This window comes from Dasypus novemcinctus, chromosome 8, assembly GCF_030445035.2.
Source record: "Dasypus novemcinctus isolate mDasNov1 chromosome 8, mDasNov1.1.hap2, whole genome shotgun sequence".
Taxonomy (NCBI): Eukaryota; Metazoa; Chordata; class Mammalia; order Cingulata; family Dasypodidae; genus Dasypus; species Dasypus novemcinctus.
Window position 1 is genome coordinate 122,953,694 of NC_080680.1, and position 20,724 is coordinate 122,974,417.

At 61.1% G+C, this 20,724-nt stretch overlaps 1 protein-coding gene across 1 annotated transcript in view; it reads right to left on the minus strand.

Annotated features, from left to right (window-relative positions):
- COL15A1 (collagen type XV alpha 1 chain) overlaps positions 1-20,724 on the minus strand; it is a 109,770-nt gene that overhangs the window by 61,137 nt on the left and 27,909 nt on the right. Inside the window, exons 3-5 of the mRNA XM_058302620.1 lie at positions 7,397-7,944; positions 5,864-5,938; positions 4,320-4,406 (exon numbers count right to left, since the gene is read on the minus strand). Coding sequence (XP_058158603.1) covers positions 4,320-4,406; positions 5,864-5,938; positions 7,397-7,944 — 710 coding nt within the window. The remainder of the gene's footprint in view (positions 1-4,319; positions 4,407-5,863; positions 5,939-7,396; positions 7,945-20,724) is intronic.

Genomic DNA, 20,724 nt, shown 5'->3' on the forward strand with positions numbered 1-20,724 from the left:
TATCCTGACTAATAACAGAGGTTCTTTCCTTACTGTCAGAAAGTAGGGTACAAACAATCAACCCCTGGGGGATCCTGAGGGGCCGCATAGCTTAGGGGTTAATGGTTCAAGTCTCAGTCAGACTCGGGTCAAATCCCAGCTCTCCTCTTATTAGCTAAGTTATCTCGCGACAGTCATCTGGCCCCACTGTGCCTCAACTTCCTCCTCTGTAAAATGGGGACAATAATGTGGACAATGCACAGAAGAGCTCAGCACCTTGCCTGGCCCACAGTCCGAGCCTCATAAATGAGAGCCGCCACTTGTCAGTATCACTGGATTTCTAAAATTCTAGCAACACCGATAGTGATTTTCTCCAGGTGTTGCTGCTCAAGGTGATTTTCCCCCCTCATCTGCACTGGTGAACACTTGAATACGCAATAGGGAATATGTGCACAATGAGAGTAAATATATGATTTCGAGGCCAGGGTGGCGGTGCAAGGGCTTCCAGGAGCCGGGCCCTGATGAAGGAGCCAAGATGCAGACGGCAGGGGCAGGGGCGGGGCAGGACGTGGCATTGTCGGGGCTCGACAGAGCCTGGCGAAGTGGAGCAGAGTCTGGAGAGGCAGGGAGAGGGCGGGGTGGGGTCCTCGACGAGAATGTGGGCGCCCAGCGTGGCAGGTGAGGGCTGGGAGAGGTCACCTGAGGCAGGGAAAGCATGGGCGGCTGGAAAGCCGGAGGCCGCCCTAGCGAGCCCTGCTAGGCGGGGGCTAGGGCGGCGGCGGGGAGCAGAGCGGACGGAGCCGAGGGGACCGAGCGGGCCCTCCCGCTTCTCCCAGCAGGAAGGGACTTCAGGCAGGGCACACGGAAGCCACTTCACCATGGGTCCCCGATGAGGCCCAGAGCACCCACGGCAGCCGTCTCCAGCCTGGCGGGAGGCCGCCGGAGGCTGCAGGTGAGAGCGTGGGAGGCAGGGAGGCTGCGCAAAGAACCCTGGCCCCCCCACACGGCCAGAAGCTGCTTTGGGCGACTCCCAAGGCAGCCGCAAAGCCCCTCTCCCCCACCCCAGCAGAGCACGAGGCTGGCAAGGGGCTCCTGGGGGAGCAGGTGGCGGTGTCCTCCCAACAGGTGGCTTCAGGGCTCAGCGTGGATGCGGCCCGGGGTGGGGGGTCCGTGATAAAATAGGGCGGCGGAGTCTGACGAATTTTGTTTTAATGAACAGTGTGGGAATTTAGTTGGCACACACCCACACGGTTGCACATGCCTGCCGAGGGCCTGCAGCGCGTGGGTCCTTGGCTGAGCCCCCGGGATCCAGGACCGAATGACCAGGGGCCTGGGTCTGCCCGCAGACCCCTGACAACGACCGGCCCGGACACAACCGACAGCGATGCAGGAGGAGAGCGGCCGTGAGGGTGCGGGGGCAGGGGTGGGGGGGCTGGGGCTGTGCCAGGCGGAGGGGGGCAGGGAGGGCCGCTCCGAGCAGCAGGGCCTGAGGCCTGAGACCACCGGGTGCGGCTGGACAGTCCAGCCTCGGCTGCTGCGTCGGAACCTCCAGGGCTGTTTCCGGTAAATACACCTTGGCCTGTGCCCCAGACCTCCTGAACTTGACTCTCCAGGTGTGCAGCTCAAGCCGGAGTCTTCCTAAGAGTCCCCTGCCCTCACACGTGACCCTGATACACCAGGCTGAGAACCACAGGTAGGTTAATTCTAACTCGGCCGAAGACAGAACTTTCCAGAAAGGGGAAGATGGGTCATTTAAGGCCGACCAAGCACAGGGCAATAAGGTGGAGCGGAGGTTCCTGCCCCAAATGGATTATTTCACATCCTCGACCGCGCAGACAGTCGTGACTTGGTCCGCTGGAGATGGCCTGTGTCCGCCCGGGAGGCTGGCGGGCTGGGCAGGGTGAGGATGGAGAGGCGAGATTCATTCGAGGAGACGCCAGACGGAGGGAGAGCGAGAGCCTGGACTACGAGGAGAATTCCCCGTCTTTGAGGGGTGCTGCCCAGGAGAGCCACGGAGCCTTCCGGGAGCTGACGGGATGGGGAGGCCCTCCCCGCAGGGCTGGTGCAGCTGGCAGCCCTGGGCCTTGAGCCTGAGCCCCCGCCCCTGCCCCCTCCAGGCTGGGCAGGCAAAGCTCCTCTGTCCTGCCCGGGTGCCCGCACTAGCCTGGGGGGGACGTCTCCTTGCAGGGGAGACTAAAGAAAGCGGAGGTCTCTACAAAGAGAAGGTCATCATCACCCGGACAAGTGAGTACCAGGACAGGCACCCCCGGACCTTGGGGCCCAACGCCCCCCACCCAGAGGAAATCCTCACAATGACTGGGGGCAGCCCCGGGAAGCAGTGGGCAGGGGGCCCCAAGAGCTGCGGGGCACCTCGCTGGGCCTCCCCCGGGCTGGGCCCCCTAAGGCAGCACCCGCTCCACGCTCGCTCGGCCCATCGGGCAGTCAGACTCCGCAGGAGTTCCCGAGAGCTGCCGGGGGCCCGGCCCTGACCGTGCCCCACAGGTCTGTGCACCCAGTTTGCACACCAGCCCGAGGAGGCCAATCTGCAGGGGGGGACCCCGAGACTCCGAGATGGTAAGTCCCCAGCTCCAGGTCAACAGCCGTGAGTGGTGGAGCGGGGTCTCACGCTTGGAGGGGAGCCTCTGCACCAGCTCCCCTAAAGCCACCAGGGAGGGGTGGTGAGTCTGAGAAAGAGAGTATTTGGGGGGCTCCAGGGGCCACCCTGTCCATTTAACCCCTACCAGTGCTCCCCCCGTCTCCAGGCACCTGGGGTTATTCCACTCTCCCTCTCAGCAGCGGCGAGCTCCCCCATCTGCCCGCGGTACCCTAGCCCAGGGGGTGGGACCCCGGCAGGGCTCCATCCTCACGGCCTCCCCAGCAGGGCAGCTGCCAGGGGCAACAGGGCACATAAAGGATGGAGGGCCTCTTCCTGCCCCTCCCTCTACCCCGCCGACCGCGGCCCACCCTGGAAGAAAGATGACCCCCAACGGAAAGCCTGCCCTGGCCCACCCCCAGCCCCTGGTCATGTCTCGCTCTCAACACCATCCCCTACTGCCCCCCTCTCTGGGACCACCCTGGGTCACGAGCGTCCTTCCCTGCCAAGTCCACCTCCCACCAAGACCAGGAACTGGAGCCCTGGGGCAGGCTAGGAGGCCCGTGGGACCCCCTTGGGCCCTGCGGCCCCGGGCCCCAGACACGCCGAAGGCCGCCGAGGGCGTCTGGACGGGCGGGACCGTGGCCCTGCCTGGAGGCAGCCGCCCGCCCCGGCTGCGGGGCAACAGGCCCTTCTGACCTTGACTGCGGCCATCTCAGCTGCCCAGGCTGGCTGTGGCCCCGGGATGGGGCTCCGCCACTCTGCCCAGGTCAGCAGGTCAGGGTCAAAGCCTGGCCCCGGGACGGGGCAGCGGGGGCCCGCGCTCTAGCCCCAGCTCTGCCCAGGTGCCCTCAGACATCTCTTCTGCTCTATGGGCCTCAGTTTGCCCGTGAGGACAAGGGGCAGTTGGAAAGAGGAGACCTGGAAGTCCCTCCGGCTCCGGCCACTGGGGCCCTTCTCTGCCCACCCACACCCCTGCTGCCGGAAGGCTGTGATTTATAGCCTCTGCCGTATTTCTAGCTCCTTGCTTTCTACTATCAGGGATGCATGGACGGGGCGAGCCCAGCTAGGGGAGGTGACTGCCCAGATCTTTTTTCTTTTTTGGCCTGGATCTTTCTGTTCCCAGTGACTCAGACACTGCTCGCCGTTTTCGTGCACGGTGGGCTGTGGTGTCTGCACCGGCTGACTCAGTGCTGTCCAGGCCACTTCCGTGTGGAGGCCTCAGGGCCCGTCCCCAGGAGGGTGTGGGCCCGGCCAGGGGAGGAGGGTGCCTCTGGGGCCAGCGGGGACCCAAGGAGGTCATGGCAAGTGGCAAGCGTGGGGGCCCAGCCTTGCTCCCAGCCAAGCCCCCAGCAACCACCGGCACCCTCCAGGGTCATCTCCCCCCAGCCAGGCAGGGGCTGAGACCTGTCCCCACTGGCCTCACCTGACCCTCGCATGATGCTGCTCGATGGAAGAGGGACCCGAGGCTCAGGGAGGTTGGGTGAGTCTCCCCAGGTCCCAGGGCAGGGTGGTGACAGTGCAACGTGTGCATGGGGACCAGGGTGGCACCGGGAAGTGGCAGTCCACGTCACCTGGGGTTTTTGCAAAATGTCCACTGGCCACCACTTTCCCGGCCGCCCAGGTGAGCAGCGGCTGCAGCCGCAGGTCTGAGAACAGAGAGGTTGGGCCCGGGCTCTGGGGATCCCCCAATGACTCAGCCCCCCAAAGCTGAGATGGACCGTATGGTACAGCACCCCATACTCACCGGGGCTTGGGTGTAGGTGATGGCTTCTAGGATCTCGGCCACCCCGTCCACGTCCACGTCCGGGAGCCCACTGGCCTCTCCCGATGCCTGGCGGAGACAAAGCAGCATGCGCAGGGTAGACGGGCAGTTTGCAAGAGCAGGACTCCAGGAAAGTGGAGGAGCCAGGGGCGGGGGACAGAGAGAGGAAGAGAGAGAGAATGAGAGCGGTGGGGGGAGACAGGGAGAGAGATGGGGGGACTGGGGCAGCGGGCGGCACACACGTGATGCCCGCTGTACTTTGCGTTCCCTTCTATATTTTATTGTGCAAAGAAAAATGTGGCTTCCGGTCCCTCTCTGCATCTCCTTCCATTTCTCCCAGGCTCCCTTCCTTCTCTTTGCACGGAGGATTCTAGGGACACGCCGGGAGCCGCAGCGTGGCATGGTGAATATCTCCGCACGTGGCTCCAGACCCCGTGGTCTGCCTTCCTGTGGCTGCCGCAGGGCCCGGGAGCCGTGGTTTGGAGCCGATCCCTTGTGGCTGGACTCCTGGGCAGGTCCTACTTTCTAACACGGACGTGAGGCGGAGGGAGGAAGGAGCCAGGGCGCGCGCCTTCCCTGCTCTCAGCTCCCAGCGCAGGGCTGGCTGGGACCACAGACTCAAGGACGCCAGTGTGCTCTCCCTAACCCTCTGCAGGGCGTCCTCTCCGAATCCACAGCAATTCTAACTAAACTCACTCGCTTGACTTTAGTGCCTTTCTGGAACATGCTCCGCCTCGGCCGGCCCAGGTTGTGCGGTCCCTTGGGCCTGTACCACCCTCCCCCTCCTCCGCCCGGCTGCGGCCAGGTGGGAACGGGTCCTGGACCTGCCTCCGGATCCTGCTCCATCTCCCTCTCCCCGCTCCCCGCTCCCCGCTCCCCGGCTGGGGCTGGAGGTCCTCCCCTGTGCTCCAAGAGCCTCAGCAGTGTCACTGCATTTGGGGGTGGACGTGTGGGTGCATCGGGGACAAGGACAGGTTGATGCTGGTCTCTGACCCCTGCCCAGGGCTGTCACTTGGCAGGTGCTCCTTGAGTCCTGCACAGAGCGGGGGAAGGAGAGGGAGGGGGGAAAGAAGGAAGGGAGGGAGGGAGAACTGGAGGAAAGTGGAGGGAGGCAGGGAGGGGTGGAGGAGCCGCCTTTTTTCCCACCCATCACCCCCCACCCCCTGCTTAGGACCTGTTGCACTTGCCAAGCATAAAAGCTAAATTTAGGTTCGTTTTTATAGGAATTTACACCCAGAATGGCGTCATAGAGTTTGGGCTTGGATTCTGGAATCCTGGCACCAGGCCACCGGCTGCCGCAGCCACGCAAGAGGCTAAGGCCTCGTACGAAGCAGGACCCCCGCCAGGGCTGGTGCCCTAAGAAAGGAGACTAAAGCCCCACAGCCCAGAACAGGACTGCGGGCAGCACGCGCCAAGAAGAGGGCTTGGAGGGACGGCCCAATGCGGGGGAGAAGGCCGGCCTCCCCTCAGGCCGGGGCTGCGGGGTCCACTGGGGAGGGGGGTGGCCGGAGGGGGCGCCAACTCACCGAGGACTCTTCTGCGTCGCACTGCTCCTCGGGGGCCCGGGGGTCGGGGTGGATGGTGAGCTGCTGTAGGGAGCCCTGGCGGAGAGCAGAGCGGTCAGGCGAGGCCACGGCAGGCCACACGTGGGCCCTGCGGCGCTGACACGGAAGAGCCCACGGAAGTGTCCTCCCGGCCGCTATCGTGCACGGCCCCTTAACGGAAGGGTCTCTGGAGGGCGTCGTGGCCGGAGCATGCACTGACCAGGCAGCCTCCCGGCCGGTCAGCAGCAGGCAGTACAGGGCGCCTTGGGATCCCTGAGTTCCAGAGCACGGCCGCCCCAGGCTCCCAGCCCCCCTACTGCATCCCTGCCCTAAGAGCACTCCCCAGCCTCCCACTTCCTCTCTCACCCTCTCTCCCTGCACCTGATGGTTTTTTCTCCTCAGAGCACCCAAAGTCCTCATTTTCAAACAGTTCACTGACTTTCAGCATCTTAGGGTTTTCCAGCATCTCCCTGCTGGACCCAAACGCCAGCCCAGGGCAGTGGCCCGTTCTCCACTGCAGGGTACCAAACAGCCCGTGGGCTGCTAAATGAGTCCTCCAGTAACTCAGCTTTTCCCCTTAGGAAGACTTACTCGTAAAGTCTCTTTTTAAAATCTCATGCATGCGCTAATATTGGGTCCCCCAAAGGCAGATTCAGGTCCCAAGCCCGTCCCCGTGTGTGGGACCCTATTTGAGGACATGATTAGCTAAAAGGAGGCGGACCTGGAGCTGCGGGCCCTGAGCCGGTGAGACAGGTGTCCTCCTAAGAAGGGGGATATCTGACCCCGAGACAGACGGACAGGAGGGAGAAGGCCCTGGGAGGGCGGAGGTAGCCGCTGCGTGCCAAGAGGCGCCCAGGGTCGTGCCGGCAGCCGGCGGGCACGGCAGAGGCCGGGCAGGAGGCTCCCTGCCCACACCTTCAGTCTGGGCTTCTAACTTCCAGAATGGCCAGACAATCAGTGGATGTGGTTCTGAGCCACCAAGCGGGCAGCACCTTGTCCCAGCAGCCCGAGGAAGCTGAGCCCGTCAAGTCAGGTTTCTGCTAATTTGGGCATTTTGTCCAACGAGAGAGGCTACCTCTCACTCTTGCATTCTAACCTATTCCATTTTTGCAGGAATGGCTTAAGCATAATGGCTTTGAAATCCAAAGACACAAACGTCGACGGCTGTGACAAGCCGGACTCTCTTTAAAATGCTCTAAAATGCACCAATCGCATTCACGTGGGTTATCTCACTGGACTGCACAGGACTGTAAAGTGGTCGGTTTACTTTCCCCACTCTCCAGAGTGGAAGACAGAGGCCCAGAGAATCGAGGTGCGTCTGAGATCACCAGGCCACTAAGGAAAAAGCGTCAGGACCGGAATCTAGGGTGGGGTGCAGGCCCGGCATCCCCCCACCATCACACGCGGGCCTCTTGGAGGGCAGAATGGCAGCAACGGCGGTTTATAATGACAGCTGCCGGGCTTAGGGCACGGGGGGAGGGGGGTCTGCGCCAGGAGCTGCGCGGTGACACTCACAGTGAATTGCTCCAGCCCCGTGGCTCCCGCGCTGCCCACGAAGACCGCGGCTTTGCGCCCGAAAGCCAAGGCCCTGGCGGACCGATGGAAGAGGAGGCGGCTGTGCTCCTCGCAGCCCACCAGGAGGGCCACCTCGTCGCCCTGGACGGTCACGGCAAAGCGGTTCCACCTCCCGGTCATGACGGGCACAGGGAAGGCGGCGGCCTCCTGGGTCACGAGGGAGCCGGGCTCCGTGTAGTAGAGGATGACGCGCTGGCCGCCCTCCTCCTCACCCGAGAGCCGCAGGCCCAGGTAGATGACCTTCTGGAGGCCGTCCGTGATGGCAAAGAGGGTGCCCCCTCGGGCGCTGCTGGGCTTGACCGTGACGCTGACCGCAAAGTCCCTGAAGAAGCTGGCGGGGAGGTGGGTGCGGGCTGGGCGGCCGATGTTGGCGCCAGGCCCGATGCTGTAAGCCGGGAAGCCGCCGTAGCCGGTGATGAAGGACACGGAGGAGGGCAGCGGGACGCCGATGAGCTCCGTGAGGTCCAGGGGCCCCTGGGAAGCCGAGTCTGTGGGGAGGGAGAAGGGGGCCGGGGGTCACTCCTACCTTCTGTTAGGGCCGGGAAGGAGCCGGCGATTTAAAACCCCACTGTGGTTTCGAAGCCAGTATCTTTCTGACTTCCTTGACAATGGCCCATGTGAGAAACGCATCCTCATCTCCACCCAGTGGGCACACAGACGGACATACATCTGCCACGCTGAGACAAATGTCCTTCCTTTTAGACTCACCAGGCATGCTTAGGTTTTCTTTTCTATGTAAGTAAGCTTTTCTGGCCTTTTTTTTTTTTTTTTGGTCTTTATTTTTTTTTTTTATGTTACATTAAAAAAATATGAGGTTCCCATATACCCCCCAGCCCCCTCACCCCACTCCTCCCATCATAACAACCTCCTCCATCATCATGGGACATTCATTGCACTTGGTGAATACATCTCTGAGCACCGCTGCACCACATGGTCAATGGTCTACTCTATAGTTTATACTCTCCCCCAGTCCACCTAGTGGGCCATGGGAGGACATACAATGTCCAGTAACTGTCCCTGCAGCACCACCCAGGATACCTCCAAGTCCTGAAAATGCCCCCACATCTCATCTCTTCTTCCCATTCCCACCCTCAGCAGCTACCGTGGCTACTTTCTCCATGTCAATGCTACATTTTCTTCAATTACTAATCACAATACTTCATGAATAGAATATCAGTAAGTCCACTCTAATCCATACTCTATTCCTCCATCCTGTGGACCCTGGGATGGTGATGTCCACTCCACCTCTATATCGAGAGGGGCTTAGATTCCACATGGATGATGGCAGTCGAGCACGGCCTATTTTATTTAAGAAGAAAACATGCTGGAAACGATCTACCAAATTGATTTCATTAGCCATGAATGGGTTATGGCTTGCAGTTTGGAAAACATTTGAAAATAATCCCTATCCTCAAATACAAAATGTTCTCCCCCTGACTTGGAGTTTCACCCCCACACACACACACACACACTCTTTCTATAAAAGTGTGAGGTTTGTTTGTTTGGTTCTGTTTTGCATGAGGCCCACTGCACTCCGAGAACTCATGTAGGAGAGATACCCTTTACCGTCCTGAATAGGAGAACAACCTTCCAGAAGGCAAAACGCCCCATGGATTAAAGAACTCGGAGCGTCCGAGAGAAAAGGAATGAAAGAACTGAAAGTGGAAAACCCTTCATGGAAAAGCCTGCGCACTTAACAGCACGGTGGAGATCTCAGAAACCCTGAGGACTTAATAATTTCATTAATGATTCATTCAGAGACAAACGAGTATTTTCCAGGAGCTGCAACACCACACTGAGGAAGATGGAAGCAGGGGAGGCGGGGCTCCTGCTTTAGCTACGGCAGTCAGGGCGGCCTTCCACGCGGGCCGAGACCTGGGGACGCGGCCCCAGCCGCACCACGGGCAGAAGGGATTCCAAGGTCCTGCAGCGAAAACCGCGGCCTTCGCTATTGCAATCGTGGGTGGACACAGAGTGAGGGATCTTTAAAGACCGGTAACTTTTGAAACCTTAAGTGGGTCACATCCTTGGAAGCCAAACCTCAGTGCTGATCTGGGCAAGGGGCATGATTTCATTAATTTCAAGACGAGTCCCATGGAAACGATATAAGGGAAATAAGTTTCCCTACCTGATACCCACACAAAAAATTGATAAAATCTATCATTAGAAATAAGAGTGCTCAGAGTGTGGGAGAGAACGCAGGGGCACGACGGCGTGTCCCGGAGCTCAGGACGGTGGCAGCTTGCACCCTCATCATCCTCTTCCTCTAAGTTCATGGAGTCTCAGGCACCAGGCTGCTCTGAGCCGACCACACATGACAGCTCGAGGGCCCTCACGCTGGCCTTAGGGGGTTAGCTGTTGTCGCCCCTTCTACTTCCAAGAAAACGGAGACTGAGAGAAGTTAGAAACTTGCCCAAAGTAATTTCCTCCCAGGGGTCTAGCCCAGGGCACGGGACCCCAGGGTTGCTAACCACACACCTCCGGGGAGAAGCGGCAGGGCCCCTGTGGAGGCTGGCAAGCTCCCCAGGCTCAGGAGCCCTACTCTGTGCAGCCACTGTCCCCGGGGAGAAGGCTGCGGCTGGCAGCAGCGATGCCCCACGCCCCAGGCACCCGGGATGTCCCAGGTGTCAGCTGTGACAGCCAGGTGCCAGCTGTGACGTCCCAGGCACCCGGGACATTCCAGGTGTCAGCCGTGACGTCCCAGGTATCAGCCATGACATCCCAGGTGCCAGCTGTGACATCCCAGGCACCCTGGACATTCCAGGTGTCAGCCGTGACATCCCAGGTATCAGCCATGATGCCCCAGGTGCCAGCTGTGACGTCCCAGGTGTCAGCCATGATGCCCCAGGTGCCAGCTGTGACATCCAGGTGCCAGCCATGACATCCCAGGCACCAGGGACATTCCAGGTGTCAGCCATGACATCCCAGGTGTCAGCCGTGATGTCCCAGGTACCCAGAACATCCCAGGTATCAGCTGTGATGTCCCAGGTATCAGCTGTAAGATCCCAGGTGTCAGCTGTGACGTCCCAGGTGTCAGCTGTGACCCCCCAGGTGCCAGGTGAGAGACAGGGAGGAGGTCGGGGAAAGCTGGACAGTGCAACGGGTAAGCGGGCCCCGGCGGGCTCAGCCAGAGGCGCTGGACGGAGGAGGGAGGGAATTCAGCAGCCACCCCAGAGGCCGGAGGGCGGGACAGACGCCCCGGGGACTGTCTGGGCTACAGCCGGAGGTCAGGGGACAATTCGGCTATGCCCCCTTCCGCCCCCACCCCCAGTTCTGTGGCTGTGACCCCATTTGTAGAAGGGTCTTAGAAGAATTGAGGAGTCACAACGAAGCCAACTGGCTTAGGGCGGTCCTGATCCATCATGCCTGGTGTCCTCGTGAGGAGAGGACAGGAGGACAGGCACAGAGATGGAGCGAGCCGGGCGAGTGGCGCAGTCATCACCAGAGCCCGACAGGCCTGGAGGGTGCACGGCCGCCCCCTGATTCTGGCCCTGCCAGCACTGAGACAACAGACCGCCGTGGCTCGAGCCGCCCAGTCTGTGCCGCCTCATTATGGCAGCCCGGCGGGCACGCCAAGGCAGGGGACTCCATGGGCTGGTCCTCAGAGAAGACCCCAGCCCCTTGGCAGATCCAGCCCATCTCCAGTTTACCCAGCTGGCTCCTTCTTGGACACACGATCTGTGTGACCTGGTGAGTGGCTCATGTGCTCTAAGCTTGAGCCTTTTCCTGTGACACGGGGCAGTAGGAGGGGCTCCAAGAGAGCCTCTGTGACCCTGGAAACAGCAGTAGAAATGTGACAGGGATGCGCTGCTCTTTATTTTTACTATATCCACAACCCCAGTGGGCGGAGATGACTGCCTCTGCTGTGCTGACCAGAGCAGGGTGGCCGGGGGGTGCCAGGGCGCCCTGCCTCCGTGCCCGCTGAGCGGCCCGTGCAGGACAGTCACGACCCAGTGCCATTGACCCACGAGTCCACTCCGTCTCACAGCGGCCCTGGGAACCATCTGCTGTCGTGCGCTTGCAGGGGAAGGCGGGCCGGGCCTGCAGTCGCAGCTGCTGGGTGGCGGCGGCTCTGGTGCCCTGGCTTCCGGTTGATTCCCTGCTGCGGACTCATGGTGATGGGGGCTCCCCCGCGGGTCCTGGGTGGGCTCAGACCCAGTGAGCTGTCAGCAGCACGGAGGAGGGGGCCGAGCCCAGGGGGTGCAGAAACTCAAGCTTGCCCTGGATGGCCAGGAGTTCCAGGGGAGGGGGTGTGAGAGAACCAGGAAGCCCACGGCGGACCCTGCTCAGCCACGCCACGGGAGCAGCGCTGCCACGGGCCACGGCCTGGCGCGCCTTGAGGTCGTTATGCTGCGTGAGGCGAGCCAGGCACCGAAAGACCAACGTCGGACGATGCCGCTGCTGTGAAATCTCTAGAATAAGCAGATTCATAGCGACGGAGAGTAGGTGAGAGGCTGGAGGAGATGAGTAGGAAGAAAGTCTCCATCCGGGGGCGATGGAAAAGTGTCAGCGATGGAAGGGGGCACAATCTTGTGAGAGCCATTAATGCCACCTAATGGACCCGTTAAAAACAGTTAAAATGGCAAATTTTCGGTTATCCCAATAAAAATTTCTATGAAATATTTAGGGTACACAAAATATAAGGAAGGGGAAGCGGCTGTGGCTCCATCAGCTGGGCTCCGTCTACCATGTGGGAGGCCCTGGGTTCGCGTCCCGGGGCCTCCTTGGGAAGGCGGGCTCGCCCACATGCCACGTTTAGCCACCCAGCCCACAAGCGCCCCTGAGAGCCGGCTCAGCAAGGTGACGCAACAAAAAGGGAGACAAGCAAAAACACAGAAGCACTGTGAATGGACACAGAGAGCAAATGACAAGCAAGCTGCAAGAAGGGGATAAATAAAAATAAAAATACAGACAAAAAAATACATATATATAAGGGAGGCGCATCCACACACCATTCTGCTTAAGAAACAAAACATCGGTTCCGCTGAAGCTCGCGTCAGCGCTCTCCAAGCAAGCTCCCCACCCATGCCCCAGAGGTGGGGTCTCGGGGGTTTGGTGTTTATGCTCCCCGAGTTCTTCACGTGCCCCTAGCAAACGGCAGAACCCGTGCCTGCGTCTGAACCGCCGACAGACGGGTCCCATCGCAGGAGGCCCGCGTCCTTCCGGCCCTGCTTGCTCGTTCTGCTCTTTCTCACTCAGGGTCCCCCTGAGACGCCCCCGCCGCACGCGGCGCTGGGTGCTGTACTTTCACCACGGCGCTCCAGGGTAGGAACGGGCCACGGTGCGTGTCTTCATTTTTCCGCCGGTGGAGAGGGAGGTTTCCAGCATTACCGCACAGGTGAGGCCGAGGCCTTTCCCGCGGCGCCTCTCGCGCTTACCTGCGCGGGTTTGGCACCTGGGGTGGAGCTGAAGCAGGCCAGTAAGACGGGAAATCCAAAGATGGATCTGGAATCTGGCAAAGAGCCCACGTGTCGTTCAGTGCCCCCCAGGTGGCTGCGGAGACCCTCCTCCGCCATTCAGAGCAGGATTTCCTCGGACAGCCAGGAGGAGCCGCCATGCTCTCCGGGGGTCTCATCACTGGGCGCTCCGGGGGGACTGATGGGGGGGTAACCAGTCAGAACAGCCACCAGCTGGGGCTCCTCTGGCCGTGGGCAAAGGGGCGGAATAACGAGCGGGTTACAAAGCAGCGCCGAGGCTTCCTGCTCTCTTGCCTTCGCCCTGTCCAGGCGCCGGTCCCTGGGCCTGCACCTGCCCTCTGCGCCCTGCTCTCGCCACGTTTCCCGGCCACGATGGCCACGCAAGCAAAACCTGGGCATTCATCTCAACCCTGGGGAACTGCAGTCTGTAAATCATCCCCTTCATCACTTTTCAGCTCCTTCCTCGCTACCCGGGACCCAGGCTCTGCTGTTTTCTCCCGCGTCTCTTCTCCCCAGTCCTTGATAAATTACCCGCTAACTGACCGGCGTGCTGTTGAAACTCCTTTCCGCCGCACAGTCACTCAGCTCAATGGGCTGCAGTGCTGCCGCCCGCCGTGGCTGTGCGTCCGGCGCCGCTGACCGCGCAAGCCCCTGTCCCGCCCCCAGCCCGCAGCGGCGCGGAGCCCACCGAGGGGTGCAGAGCGAGGCCAGTCGGGAGAGGGCCACGGCGCTGTGCAAGGGTAGCGAGAACACTCTTAACCGGGTGACAGTCCCAAGAAACGGGCATCGTGTTGTTCTTTAGAACGGATTTTGTGTCACATATTTCACAACATCTTCAGGGGAAAAAATTCCTCCCTCCACTGCAAAAGAGCATCTCTGACCTGGTGTGGGCCCCTTCAAAGGCTGGTTGGGTCCTTGGGGCCCCCTGGACTGAGGCCCACTTTGTGTGTGAACCCCGCTGCCCCCCCCTCGCAGCAGGCCCCGCAGAGCCTCCGGGTGCCCCACACCTCCCAGGGAGCTCTCCCCTCTGCCCCCACCCTGCCGGCACACACAGATTACACCCAAACAGCTCCAGAGCGGCCTGGGCTCGCCTCCCTGCCCCTCCCCGGGGCGATGTCGGGGTGCCCCAGCACAGTCCTCAACACTGGCCTCTCCCCACAGGGCCGTGAGGACAAGGTCCACGGGACCCAGCTCTGGACTCCCAGGGCCCAGCTGGGAGGGAGAGAGGGGAGGAGGGAGGGAGAAGGAGGGAGGGAATGAGGGGGAGGGAGGGAAGGGGGGAGGGGGGGAGGGAAGGGAAGGAGGGAGGGAGGGGGAGGGAGAAGGAGGGAGGGAATGAGGGGGAGGGAGGGAAGGGGGGAGGGGAGGGAAGGGGGAGGGAAGGGAAGGAGGGAGGGAGGGGGGAGGGAAAGAGGGGTAGGAAGGGAGGGAGGAGGAGGAGAGAGGGGAGGGGGAGGGATGCCATCTAAGCCCCTCACTTTACAAAAGACAAAACCAAGGTTAAAAGAGGGTTTGCTGGCCACCAACACAGATCTGATTAACATCAAGTACAAATTAAACCCTAGAAGGCATAAGTTTGATAAATGCGGTGAAATTAGACTTCAGAAAAATGAGTTCTGTGTAGCCAAAAAACCCCATAATAAAATTTTTCCAAAACCAGGGAAAAAAATATTTGCTATAAAATACACCACACACAAAAAAATGAGTTTCCCTAACAGATGAGGCACTCCTACAAATGAATAAACGAAAGACCAAGAGCCCAAGAGAAAAACCAACAGAACAGGCAAGTCCTTCCACAGGACAGGAAATGGACACGGCTCTTAAGCCTCTGAAAAGACGCCGGGCCTCACTCGGGAGAGAAATGCAAGCGAGGCGACAAAGAGGCACCATCTTTCCTCTCCGACTGGCAAGAATGTTGCACCACATGTCGCGCTGGCAAGGGTTTGGGAAAGAAATCCTGGCATGCCTTGCTGGTGGCCGTGGAAGTTGGTGTAACATCTGTGGGAGGCAATTTGACAATATTTATCAAAATTACAAATGTACATGTACTCTTCGACCCAACAATTATCCTTCTAGGAATTAGGTTTTTTTTTTTTAACAGATAAAATTACATACGCAAAATATAAAGTACGTATAAAAATATCCACTGCAGAATTGTTTCAAATAGTGCAAGAACAAAATTCACATGAATGTCCTTTTTGGGGACTGTTTAAATAAATAGTAAATGATGAGACAGCCCTACAGCGAAGCACAATGCAGACTTTAAGAAGCTGCGATTCCCTAGGTATTGACGTGAACAACCAACTCGATGTATTAAGTAAAAGCAAACAAAAAGGGAGGTGCTGAGCCCATTCACAGCGAGCTGGGGATTTACGCATTAGAATGTCTCTAGAAGGAGCGCAAGAAACTGGGAGCAGAGCTGTCTCCAGGGCAGGGAGTGGGGGACAGAGCTATGAAAGAGCCTTTCTTTTCATTGACCACCTTTTGTGCTTTTCGAATTGTATGCCACGTACATAGTATGAAAAATAAAGATATTTACATGTTTTAAAGACGCTATTTCCTTGCTTTCCCTCATTCAGCTATAGCCAAGGAAAGAAAGGGAGGGAAGGAGAAAGGAGGGGAAGGAAAGAAAAGACAGGTAAAAGAAAAAGAGAAAGAAAAGTAATAGAAATAAAAGTAAACCCCCCACTGAGATTTGTTTTCCTCCTACAATTTAAGGACAACACACATCCCTCCCGAGCTGCTGAAGCCCTGCTCTCGTCTTTTATCTAATCCGATTTTTTAAACAACCCTTTGCTCTGGGTCCCGCCCTCGGCGGGGACGCTCCTGGTTTGGGAGCAAGTCACCAGCCGGGGCCTGGCACCCAGGAGGGTTCTTCCAGGTGGGCCCCGGGTTCCAGGGCCAGGTGGGGGGCTCGGGGACCAGGGCCCAGGCTGGGACTGAGATCCCCCCCCGGGGGGGGGGGGGGAGTGCGCCTCAGCCAGCCCAGCTGTGCCAGGGCCGGAATGCGAATTCCCAGGAGGATTCTGCTGGAATGTTTACAGATCCCCCAACCGTCCAACGCCTACTTTTTCGGAGGGGAACGCTGAGGGCCACCACGTGTGCACTCAGTGCCGCTGGTGGTGGCCGTCTCCACGGTTGAGTGGGCCTGCCCCACTGCTCACGGGGGAATCAACGAATCGATGGACGGTGGACGGCAGGAGCGTGTGCTCAGCAAACACTCCCAGCGCCGCGGGGCCTGAGCCAAAGACACTGCGCCAGGCCCGAAGCCCGCGGGGCGCGCCTCCCCCCCCCCCCCACCCCAGGCCTCGGCGGGGGCGGGAGGACCCGGGAGCAGCTGCTGCGCGGCCCTCGGGGCGCCTGGGGCGGCCGCAGGGGCGCCCCCAGGCCTGGAGTGACCCTGCCGCCTCACTTCCCCTTGGCAGCCGGGGAGGGCCACCTGCTCCAGCGGCCACCGGGGACCGAGGGGAGGGGCGGGGGAGCCGGGCCTGAGCTTGTCCCGGGACGGCCCCGCGCAGGGGGCCACAGCTGGTGGGCAGCCTCTCCACCGTGGGGGGAGCCCGGGGGGCCGGCATGCGGCTCCGCGGCCGCAGGAACTTGGGGGTCTTTTGGGGGGAGGGGCCACACTTCTCCAGAGATGACCGGGCCTATTTCACAGGACAGCCGTGTGCCTTGAATAAAACACTATACCTAACATGTCCCGCCCAGGACCGGCCCGCCATGCTGGGCAAATGGCACCTACCACTGCAGTGGCAGTGATCTCTAGCCTGCTCTTTCTCCATGTGCATGTCACACTGGAAAAGTCAAAGCTCCAGCCCTGTGCGCTGGTCCCTCCACTCGAAAAGCCTCTCTGCGTCTCTCGAGGCCCAGCCTCAGTACCATCACCACCTCCAGGAAGTCTTCCTGGATTCCACCTTTCCCAGACAGTCAGAGCAGCTCTGCTCCAGCACCAGGCCCTGCCCTCATGCCTCACCCCCTGTGCTCACTGTGCTGCCCCTCATCCCCCCACCACCTCAGAGCTCCTTGAGAGCAGGGACGGGGACCCACATCGTCTCCCAGCACCCCAGCACAGGACCCGAGCCAGGGCTCGGGAAGCATTTGTGGCTGACCTGAATCCCCAGCCTTCCTGAATCAGAAGTGGCAGGCGGGGTGGGAGCCTCGGCGGAGGGCGGGGAGGCCCTCGCGAAGCCAGGGCCACGGGCCAGGGGCCCACCAGGACACACACAGCCAGGGACAAGGAGGGGCCAGGCAGGGGGGCAGGCTCCTGCCAAGCCCCAGCTCTGCCGCTGACTGCCTGTGCTCCTGGAAGCCAGGCCTCAGTTTCCCTGTCTGCACACGAGCGGTTTAGAAGGCTGCAGCCAGAGCCGGAGCCGCCCGGCACAGCCCACCTTCACTGCGCTCAGAGCACCTCCTGGGCTGAGCTGACCTCAGCATCATCTCGCGTTCCGCCAATGCCAAGGGGTGGCGTCCTTGCCAGTGGGGTGTTCCCCCCATGTGGTCAGTTCACGAATTTCATAAAGCCCCCACACGGGGCCTCGGGGCACGCTGGGGAGACGGAGCTGAACTGGGAACACGTGCTCTCAAGAAGCTCGCCATCTGGGGCTGTCACTGAGGAGTCGTGCGCTCCCGTTCCCGCAGGCTCCGAAGCCTCGGGTGGCTCCCTAGTGCCTTCGGGGTGGCTAGAATTCCATCCAGGGTGCCGCGGCTTCACGGCCTCGCTCTCCCCCTCCCCACCTCTGTCTTCCTGCTTTTCCTTAACTGATAACAACCTCCCCCAGGAACCCTCCCAGCTGCACGTCTTCTCCCCAGGACACGGGCGCCCCATCCCCCCCTTTACCCCAAGCTGCAGGCGCCACCCCTCCTCTCAGCCCGCGCCTGCCACCGGCTGTCACCTTCGCGGGGACCTGGGTAACGAGTGTGCCCTGCTGGACCCTGAGGGCCCCGGGGGCTTGGCACAGGCCAGGGGCTCCACGCTCTGGGCCAAAGGAAAGGGGACAAGGGGGCAGCCCAGCCCCACTCCCCCGTCCCCCCGAATCTCCGGGGCAGCCCCCAGAGCACCCGTCCAGGGCGGCCGCTCCCGGGCTCAGGGAGGCGAAGCGAGAAGCCTTTGGAGGTGGACGTGGCAGAGGAAAATGTGAGCAGACCGCGGGGTGCGACTTTCCTCCCAGGGGTCGGAAGCCAGTTTCCATGGAAACCAGACCTGCCTCCTAGCGATGAAGAAACAAACAGGGCGGGGTTGCACAGCGGACAGCCGCCTGGCCGAGGAGGCGCAGGCCCCGCACGTCCAGCCTTGGCCATGCGAATGCAAGGCTTGCCCTCTCGGCCGCCGGAATGCTGAAAACTGGGGGCATGCTGGGGGGTCCTTCCATCCCCACGGTCGAGGTCTTGGGCCGAGCCAATGGCGCTTCGGCACCTCGGGCCCTGCTCCTCTCTCTGACGTCCGCCCTGCCGTGCCTCAGTTTCCCCTTCTGGGCCGTGGCTCCCCTGGACCTTGGAGCCCTGCTTCCCTTCTGCGACCCCCGCCCGGCGCCGGCGCCTGGACAGAGGCGGGCGGGGGAGGCTGAGGGCACCCCACGGGGCGCGCGCGGCAGCGGCCCCTTGTGGCCGCCATGGGAACTGCACAGCCTCAACACTGCCCCGAAAGGGGGAGACCCAGCCCCCAAGAGACTCAGACTCAGGCGTCTGGAAGGGCGCTGGGAGAGCGACCAGTGTAGCCTCCTCACTGCCCACCCCCGGTTCTCCCCCCGCCTGGGAGGGCCTCTCCCCACCCAGGCTGTGAGACCACAGGCGCCCCGTCAGCTGAGCGGAGGGCCTGCCGATGCCTTCAACTGCGCAGTGACTTCCACTGGGGGTAGGGGACAGGGGTGGAGGGGACCCCATGCTGGCTGCGGACGGGGGCTGGAGCCAACAGGCGGGGGGTGGGGTCGGACGGGAGGGTCACTGCCCTTGGGACCCCACAGGGCTCCTCTGGCCGGAATTCCCCTGCACCCAACCCTTGGGGCGACACCTCTTTGGTGTCTGCAGCCTGAGCCGAGGAACCTCCAGGAACCAAGTCGTCCCCCCTTGCTCCTTCTCAGGGTGTCTAGCCTGGGAAGACGGGGTTCCTGCATCGTCCCACCGGGCTTTCCCTTCCCTTTGGACATCTTGTCAGAGACGCGGCCCCAGAGGATTCTGGGTGTGTCTCAATCAGACCCCCCCCCCAGTCCTTGGCTGGTCTTTCTCTCACTTCCCCAGAGAAATGAAGCTGGGAGCTCAGGAGGCCACAGACTCAGCCGAAAGAGGGACGCTCTGGAGAAGGCGTCTCCCCCACTGCATAAAGGCCAGCTGGGCTCTCCTTGCACGCCTCCCCAGCTGGGGAGCTCACCCCCCAAGGACCTGTACCAACCCTGGGCAATTCTCAGCTGTCAGCAGTGTGTTCTCACAGGGGACAGAGGCCTGTCTCCCCGTCCCTCCCGCCCAGCCAGCCCTGGGACCACAATGGAGGCGGCCTCTGCCACAGCAGCCTGGCCTCGCAGGGGTTGCGAGAGGACAGCAGAAGGGCCAGGATGGGAGCCAGCCCCCTCCCCTCAGCTGTAGGACGGGAGGCTTGGACGGTTCCCAAAGGCCCCTGACGGGTGTGAGAGCCTCAAATTCTGCAAGCTCCTCATCTCGTCTGTCCCCCATTTCTCTCCGCACCCCTAACTGCCAGTCCCTCCAACCTGGGCCGTCAGGCTGGAGGGGGTGGCCCCAGCAGGGCCCCGGATGAGCCCAGCCTCCCCCCCCCCCACGCTTCCTGGTCTCTGGAAAATGTCACAGCTCTGTCCGTGGGGAAACACGGGCCCCACCCCGGCTGGCGCGCCCGGAGGCTCCAGCTCCCCGACTCCCTTCCCGAGGAAAACGAGCAAGGCAGAGTTCCCGCTGCCCCCAGCAAGGCGGCCAAGAGGCTCTGAGGAACGCGGCCCGCCAGATGCCGTTCTTAGAACAAGAACTGCTTCCCCGCGAGGAAAAAATCCTGGATTCCCTTGAAGGGAGACCTGGGCTTGGCAACCATCAAACACCCCATTTTTCTGAATTACAGAAGAGCATTTTTCTGCCTGTAAACTTAGAACGCCTCCTTCCCTTTCCCAGTTTTCACATATAGCGCAGGAATTTGCCTGCTCAATGAGCCACTGTGTGAGTGCTCCTCTCTTTCCGGGCTCGTGGCTCAACCGGGGAGAAGATGGTTTGGGGGGCCTAGAGGTCTCCCTGCACGTTGCTTCCCAGGTCGGCTGCTGCGGGGCTCGACTTCCAGCACCCTCTTTGGCTTTCCACCTGTTTTCTCAGCCAGGAGGAGGCAGGCAGGGGCTGTCCCCCAGTTCACAGAGGGGGACAAAAGCACCAGGGAGAGGAAATGGTCCACTAGGACCCCCTGCATTCCGGGGGTTAGGTCCTGTGCTTCTGGATGTTATCAGTGTTCGGTCCTGGACTGGGACCTGCTGACTCATCTCTTGGTCCCCAGAGCCATATGAGTGCGACCCGAAGGAATCCAGTGACAAAAACAGATCAGAAATGAGAGCGGCTAGCAGGCGCTGGGGGCTTGCGGCACACTGGGCGCTTGCGGCACACTGGGCGCTGTGCAAAGGGCTTCACCCCGCACCCTTCCTCTTCCCACCGATTCCCTAGGGGGTGGACACTATAATCACACCCACATCCCGGGTGAGGAAGCCGGGGCTCAGGGAGGTGAAATTCTTCCTCCAAGGTCAGGGTCAGGATTTGGACTTGGGCAGGCAGAAAGGTGGAAGGTTCCAGACCCGGCCACATGAGGCGCGGGGGGGTTTTAGAAAGTCAGGGTTGCAGCCCTCCTGCCGGCCGGGCTGAGTCAGCCTTTCGGGG